The 8322-nt window shown below is 45.1% G+C and overlaps 2 protein-coding genes across 2 annotated transcripts in view; one reads left to right on the forward strand and one right to left on the reverse strand.

Annotated features, from left to right (window-relative positions):
* The window catches only part of LOC101987062 (zinc finger protein 585A), a 42922-nt gene extending 38301 nt beyond the window's left edge, over positions 1–4621 (reverse strand). The window contains exons 1-2 of the mRNA XM_026786243.1: positions 4472–4621; positions 1259–1332 (exon numbers count right to left, since the gene is read on the reverse strand). Of these exons, the coding sequence (XP_026642044.1) occupies positions 1259–1332; positions 4472–4526 (129 nt within the window). The 5' untranslated portion in view covers positions 4527–4621. The remainder of the gene's footprint in view (positions 1–1258; positions 1333–4471) is intronic.
* Positions 4622–4734: 113 nt separating this feature from the next.
* LOC101987348 (zinc finger protein 14) overlaps positions 4735–8322 on the forward strand; it is a 105524-nt gene continuing 101936 nt past the window's right edge. Inside the window, exon 1 of the mRNA XM_026786285.1 lies at positions 4735–4910. The gene's annotated coding sequence lies outside the window, so the exon portion shown is untranslated. The remainder of the gene's footprint in view (positions 4911–8322) is intronic.

Here is an 8322-nt window from a genome sequence, read left to right on the forward strand (position 1 = left end):
TCTCCTGCAAGTGAATGCAAAATTTTAGGAGACAGATAAAAGGCACTAGTAAATCTGTAATAGCATTGACTACTGGCGGGTGGTGGTGGCGCACACCTTTAATCCCAGCGCTCGAAAGGCAGAGGCAGGTGAATCTCTGTGAGATTGAGGCCAGCCTGGGCTACAGGGTGAGTACCAGGACAGGCTCCAAGACCCTGTGTCAAACAAAAACCAAAAAGTGTCGAATACTGAACAGGTTTCCCCTGGCAGGTCATAGCTGGTAGACATTTTGGACAGACAAGAATCAGAAAATTAGAGAGGAGGAGCTAGGGAGGTGGCTCAGTATGTAAGAACGTTTATTGCTCTTACAGAGGACGGGTTCAGTTTCCAGCATCCGCATGGAGTCTAATACCTGTTTTTAACTCCAGTTCCAAAGGATAGACACCTTCTGACCTCCAAGGGCACCAGGCACACACACGGCACACACAAACACCCAGACAAAACATTTCTTTAGAAATCTAAGCTGAGCGATGGTGGTGCACGCCTTTAATCCCAGCACAGAGGCAGAGACAGAGACAGAGGCAGATGGATCTCTGTGAGTTCAAGGTAAGCCTGGTCTACAGAGAGTTCCAGGACAGTCAGAACTAAAATCTTAAAAACATTGTCTTATACAAGCCTCACTTTGGAACCCTGCCACGAATCAGGATCCTCTTACCTGTCTCCCTCGTGCCGGGATCACGTGCATCACCATGGCCAGCTTTGTAACCTCCGTTTTCTGTACCACTTCATATTCAAATGTCTACCCGGAAACCCTCACATACAGGACATCTTCCCATAAACTAACCACGTGATCTAACAATTACACCCCCACCCATGTCTGCTTCTTGGGCACTCACAACTTAAAGCTCAAGTCAATGTCAAGATAAAATGGGTTCATTCAAGTACAATAATTTATTTCTCTCAAAATCAAGACATTTTCGTTACAGCAGTACTGCTGTAAGGAGATGGACAAAGGGTCAGCGAGCAATGTAATGAGCCAGCAAGTTCATCTGACTGGAATTTGGTACCAGCATTGGAATCGGGGAGGCAGGTGAGCCATCTAGAGAAGACTACTTGAGAAGGCACCCCCCTTCAGCACTACAGACAGTGTCACATGTCTCTCCAGCCCAGACCTTAACTAGAGACCCTGGCCCTAACTGAAAATGTTTCATGGCAGCAAATCCTAACATCCAGGCAGCAGAAACGACATTGCTAAGCAAAAAAAAAGGAAGTATCTCACCTTAGACATGGCTTTTAGATTCGTGAGAGATGAGCCTCGTCGTCTGGGCTCCTCTTTTGGAAGAGGAAAGAGTCCTATGAAGGCAAAGATGGAGGTTCGTGAGGAGCCAGGAAAAAAAGCACGCTCCAATTAGATCTCCCGGAATAACTTGATTAGATCCGCATACATTTCCAGTGTTTCTGCACATGCCTTCTCTGAGTGCACTTCCAAAACCCGGGACAAAGGTCTGTGTAGGAGTAAATAAGTCCTGCATTCTCTCCCAAACCAGAAACCTCATCTCTTGCTGAGCTAGGAAGGATTCCGTGGAAGCTGCTGCAGCTTGCAAATGCAGTGTTCTGTTCTGCACTCCTCAATTTCCCAGGGCACACAGGTTTACTGACCATGTCTGGGGCTGACTAGGGACACAGCCCTTGACAGCACAAGCAAGACTCTGAGTACTGTGTTCGGCACTGCCCAAGCCACAGCTTCTTCACGACCTGCGCAGTCACTAGCAGTACTTGACAGTACCTTCCCCAGCCCCGATGGATGCAGGTGAGAAGCCCCAAATCTTTATCAGATCTGTACTGCAGTCTAAAGGGATCTATTTCTTACTGTGATCAGCTTCCTTTACCACGTTTACCATTTCCCCTGTCTTGTAATGATGTCTGGTTTGTTATACCTCCACCATGGGTATTTCCTAATTGATTGGCTCCACCTTCTGATTTTTTCCCCTCATGTTCTATCACTGAACTATATTCTCAGATCCTATTTTCTGCTTAAGATGCAAATCGTTTTGAGAGTCAAATAACTTTTATTAGTTTCGTGTCTTTGGCTTCCATTGTGAAAATCTCCTGTAAACTGTTTAGCTGTGTTTCATATCGTGTAACTGATGTCTCCTCAACTATTAGTAAATGCCATTTTTTAAAAAATTTTCAAAACAGGGTTACTCTGTGTAGCCTTGGCTGTCCTGGAACTCACTCTGTGGACCAGGCCTACCTCTGCCTCCCAAGTGCTGGGATTAAAGGTCTGCACCACCACTGCCAGGCAAGTAAATGCCACCTTCATCACATATTAAACTTCTTTACATGTTTCAAATGATCGGGTCATGTTACTCTTCTGACTTTTGGGGGGCTCACCACCCAGTTCCCAAATAAATCTTACATGGAGGCTTATTCTTAGTTATGAAAGCCGGCCTTAGCTTGGCTTGTTTCTTTGAAGCGTGTTTGGAGGTTCTAGCAGGGGAGACAGCTATTCGTGTACCCTTGACCAAAGACTGGTCCTCCTCTTCTGCCGAGTGTGCAGCTCCAGGAGGGACACACATGGAGTGGCGATGGAGGAAGGGGACACCCGCCTAGCCAGCCAGATCAGCTGAATCAACCCTGGCGATCAATGGGGTGACAGATGTCGCAGTCAGATCACCCTCACATCCAGCCCGCCTTGTTTCTTGCCAGCTTTTCTTAACTAATTAACCTGTCTACCTTCTGCTTTTACCTTTCTCTTACTTTTGTACATCTTATTTCCACTCTTACTCCGTGGCTGGCCCGACATCCTCTTCTCCTTGCTCTCTTTTGCTCCTGATTCTCCACGTTTGTTTACCCTCTCTGCCTCCAGCCCCGCCTATCCTTGCTCCTGCCTCACTATGGACCGTTCATCTCTTTGTTAGGACCATGAGGTGTTTTAGACAGGCACAGCAGCGGAAACAAAAGTCACACACCTGAAAATAATATTCCCCAACATGGTCATGTATTACATTTCCTCACAGGCAGAAAATATCTGGATTTTCTATTCCCATTTTATCTCCTTATTGATTTCTTTGTATCGTACTATTTCAGAAGCATAGTTAGCGGCTGGAGAATGGCTCAGTGGTTAAGAGCACTTGCTGCTCTTGCAGAGGCCGCAGGCTCAGTTCCCAGCACCCATATGGTAGCTCAAAGACACTGGTAACTCTAGCTCCAATGGGGGATAACCTCTTAAGACCGCCGTGGGCATCAGGCACACACGGTGCAATACATTCATGCAGGCAAAACACTCATGTACATGAAAACAAATCTTTAAAAAGCATAGTTATATAAGCATATATTGTTAAATAAACAATACTTATTACTAATACTTAATTCTAGAAGTAAATACTGCACAACACGTTTTAGTACTATAGATATGGACACAGAAAAGAAAGTGACCACTCTTGCCATTTTGCAGGCGCCCATTTGGCTAAGTCTGGAGTGCGGACTGCTCTGGTGGAATTCTGGTTGGCAGAGGTACTTTCATTACCAGGACAAGGCTGGTCTTAGAAGTAAAAGTGTGCTAACTATTTTCATAGTTTTCAGGAGCAGAAGAATCCACTTACACAACTGTGTGGAAAATGGTAGCTACGAGCAGATAGTGCTACCCCTCCTGCAGGCTCCCAGGCAACACCGTTCATTTTAACATCACGCTGGGCTTCGCCACTGTAGATTATGAAAATCTTACCTATTCTTTTCCAACAAGAATGCCATCATATTTGCTAAGCTCCTACTTAGAAATTCGTGAGGCAGGCTTGCTGGCTACTAATCTGATAACTGAATAGTACGTAACTTCCAGGCTTGGTGGTGCACACATCACCTGGAAGCCCAACAGCTGGAATGCATAAGGAATCTGTCTTTAAAAAAAAATTACACATGTGGTCATACAGCATCCCTCAATCATTGAAATATCAAGGGTACTACAGACATAAAACCATGAGAAACAACAGAAGAACACACACATGCGCTTAGTGACGGCCTTTCAAACATCCTTCAGAAACCCACCAAACTACAGCTTTGCATGTCATTCGTGACCACAGAACATGGTACAATTCCAGGCAAAGTCACTCACAATCACGTTCACAGATCACTTTCAATTATCCTGTCTCAAGTACGAGTCACACCTAATCTAAAAATAGAGGCGTGGCGCAGTAACCCTAAGCAAGTCTCCATCATCCATGTTTCACACATCCAAGGAGACTGCACTGGTTTCCCAACCAAAAAAAAAAAAAAAAAAAAAAAAAAAAACAAACCCCAACATGCGCCCTACATCCTCACAGGCAACGATCGTACTTCCAGGGTCCTGTTCCCAGCCACTGAGCTTTCTTGCACTTAAACACGCAAAGTACCCCTGCGCCCTCGGGTCACCAGCAGTCATCCTCGGGGTCACGCCCACGGACCACGCCCGAGGCCCTGTGCTGTGGCTCAGAGTGTACGGGTCCCGCTTCCTTACCCCCCAAATTACCAGGCCCGGCTCGGCCTCCCGGTCTCCTCCCTGGCCTCCCCATCTGGATTCGCTCTCTCTGTCGCTCTCGGGATCTGGAGCATCCACTGCGGTCCTCAGCTTCTTTAGACGCCCCAGGAGCCAGCAGCCTCACCTCCCTGCCGCGGCTCAGCCGTCTGCGCCTGCGCACGCATCCCGGGGGTTCGCACTCCCAGGAGCCTCTGGGGCAGCCCGTTAGATGCTGGGGCGCCTGTCTTTCTCCCTGCGCCTGAACCGCTGTCTTCTTGGCTGTGCCTGAATGGCTTCCACCCCGACCTCAGGCCGGCCCTGGAAGCTCGGCTTCGGGGTCCCCTTCCTCTGCCGTGGTCATCTTTTTTCTCTTTCTTTTCCCTGTGTGCTGAGTTGAGCTGACCTGGGTCCGAGTGGAAGTGGTTCTTCCGATTTCCTGGTACTTGGGACCCTGTGTGGGACTTTGGGACCGTGTGGCTGTCAGCTGCTCGTGGGAGTGCGTGGCTACCTCGGTGTGGGGTGTGCCCAGTGGGAGCGCTTGACTGGCTCTGATTAGGTGACTGAATGGGACCGGGCTCTTTGTGATAATGTCATACTGTGACCACTTGATCTCGTGACAGCGCTATGCATTGATCAATTTGGGCCCAATGTAGCCCCCATTCCCATTCTTCTTAGTATGGTAGAATTTCATTTTAACAGTTCTAAGCTGAAAATTATGGGCAGGAGGTCCTGTTGAGACTGTAGAAGAGACAGCGAGGTGTGGGCTGTGTTGCGTTCTCATTTCGGTCTGTACACATTGTCTCCACCATCGGTAATACACAGAAAACATCCAGTGTTACTGGGGGGCGGCAGGAGTGCAGGGATGCCATCGAGAAGTGGTTTCTTGGAATGTGCGCACTGGGATTTCTGTCACTGCCTCTGTCATTTCGCCAGGTAGCCACACTGCACAGAATGCAGAGAAATGGCTATTAAAAGGGAAGCTGATATTAGGAACCTAGAATGAAGGTTCAGACTTAAATACCACAGCCTTGTGTTCAGGATGGAGCTCTTAGGAAGGGGATTTCCCCCCAAGGTAAAGTGTAAGGGAAGATGGAGTCTTGAGGTTCCAAGAATAGGATTCCAATGGCCATTTTAGAAGTCCTGTGGTATTTATTAATAATTTTCCAATGATTTAATCCAATATAGTGTATTGATTGGTCATTCAACAGAAAAAGGCAATGATAAAACTACATTCATTCTCTCTTAGATGAAACAATATTTAATCTGAAAGGAATATTTAATCCCAATTGTATATTTTTTGGAAGGAAAATCTTACTATCAGCAATGTGTTATATTGATGAAGTATGATTTCTTAAAAATGTACAAAACTTTGTAGCCTAATTTAATTTGTTTTTAGTACTGTACTCTGTCATATTTCCAACCTATTTCCTCTAAGTGTTCATAATAGATTTCTTTCCTAATTCTTTAGAAAAAAGTGCTTTCAATGTAGATAGGTTTTACTATGTTTTTTTGAGGGGGTGTAATTAATAATCTCACTGAGGAAAATATTCCATACACAAGTTGACCTACATATTTATATTTTAGCATTATATAAATGTCGTTAGGCACTGAAGTGCTTGCTGCACAGGCATGACGACCTGAGTTCATCCTAATGAACCTAGGAAACCTGGTATGGGATGGTACAGGCTTGTAATTTCAGTGCTGAAGAGGCAGGCAGGAATATCTTTGGGGTTCACAAGTCAGGGAGCCTAGCTGAGTCAGCAAGCCCCAGATTTCATGCAGGTGAACAGCCCCAGACATGGGACACTCGAGGATGTCAGCCAGCAGCAGGCATACACAGATGTGAGCACACAGACATACACACAGAGAGAGAGAGAGACAGAGAGAGACAGAGAGAGAGACTTGTTTTGACATAGGTCTTGCTATGTAGCTCTCGATGACCTGGAACTCACTTGTAGACTACGCTGGCCTTGAACTTGCAGGGACGCGCCTACCCTGCCTCCCAGGCCACAGGATTAAAGGCACCACCATTCCTGGCACATTTTTAAGAGGAAAAAAATTGTTTTGGAGATGGAGGTCTCAATGTGTAGTCCTGGCTGACTGACATTTGCCTGGCTCTGCCTCTGGAGTGCTGGGATTAAGGGGAAGTGCCACTATACCCAGCAGGAATATTCATTTTCAGTGATTTGGTATACATTGCCATTTTCTGTTTCTCCAACCTCCAAAATTCATGTGAATTACTTAAACAATACCTTGATAATTCTCAGTTGTAACTGGTTTTATTGTATTTCAGCGCATGTCGGGAGAAAAAGGGAGCACTAATGACATTCAAATGAAGCTTTTCAGTATTTACGTCTTTGGGAATTATATGTCAATTATTCATAATTACTAGGAGAACAGGCAGACGGTTATGTGAAGCAGTACCCAGTTATATGTTTTAAAATATTGTTTCAAAGATTAAATGACATCCACAGAATAATATTAATCTCCTCAAACCAAATTTCTTAGGAGATATCATTGTGTCAACAGCATTGTTGGTGCGGGAGAAATGGCTCAGGGGTTAAGGGCACTGGCTGCTCTTCCAGAGGACCTGGATTCAATTCCCAGCACCCACATGGCAGCTCACAGCTGTCTGTAACTCCAGTTCCAAGGACTCTGATGCCCTCTTTGGTCTCTGCAGGCACCAGAAACACAAGTAATACAGAGATATACCTCAAACCAAGCACCCATACCCATAAAAACAAATACAATTTAAAGGAAAATTACAGGTTAGCCAGGCAGTGGTGGTGGTGCACACCTTTAGTTCCAGTACTTGGGAGGCAGAGGCAGATGGGTCTCTGTGAGTTAGGCTAGCCAGAACTAAATAGTAAGGCCCTGTCTCAAACAAAAAGACAACCACCCTGTCAAGATGGATTAATAATTTCTGCTAATAAGATGTTAGTTATTATAAATATGCATAAACATGAATTGAACAGGGAATAAGATTGATCTTTTGTTAATATTTTTTTTCATTTTTATTTGTTAATTTTGAGAGAAGGTTGTGTAGCCCAGGCTGGCCTCAAACTGTCTTTGTAGCAGAGGCTAACTCCTGATCCTGCAGCAATCTTATCCCAGCGCTGGGATTGTAGGTGTATGCTACCATGTCTCTGTTAATATTTTAAATTTGTTACCTAGTCAGCACCTTTTGGGGTTTGTTTTGTGTTTTGTGTATTTATTTTGTTTTATTGTTTTTCCCTCAAGACAGGGTTACTCTGTGTAGCCTTGATTGTCCTGGAACCTGCTTTGTAGACCAGGCTGACCTACAACTCAGATATCAATCTGCCTCTGTCTCCTAAATGCTGGAACTAAAGGGTGAGCCACCATACCTTGTGTTAAGCAGCAATTTTTAATCTGTTGTTTTTAAAAAATTGGGTTCTATTTAGGTTAAAATGTGGAAAAATCACAAGTATATTGGTGTGTTTGGATTATCTATTTTTTTTTCTGTTTTTTACTACATATTCTTGGATGGCCTGGAATTTACTATGTCCACCAGGCTGTGGGGTATCCCTCAGAGAAGACTGCTCAGACATGAGTTTAAACCAATAGAAATCCTTACTAGCTCACCCGTGAACTACACTGGTATTCAGGATCCCCACGGAGCCCTGAGTCTTTCTCAGGGTGAGCTTTGGGCTGACAGACCTCAGTTAACAAGAACAGTTAGCCAAAAGCAGAACTGCAGAAGCCAAACCACAAGACTAGCACATTTAGAGCCTTTCCTAGAACTATGGACTTTGATGGGTTAGCTCTTTGTTTTCATTTTGGCAAGGGGTGCCGTGTACATACTGAGTTTTACAGCCAAATAGAGTCAGTTG

The sequence above is a fragment of the Microtus ochrogaster genome, linkage group LG4, assembly GCF_000317375.1.
Source record: "Microtus ochrogaster isolate Prairie Vole_2 linkage group LG4, MicOch1.0, whole genome shotgun sequence".
Taxonomy (NCBI): domain Eukaryota; kingdom Metazoa; phylum Chordata; class Mammalia; order Rodentia; family Cricetidae; genus Microtus; species Microtus ochrogaster.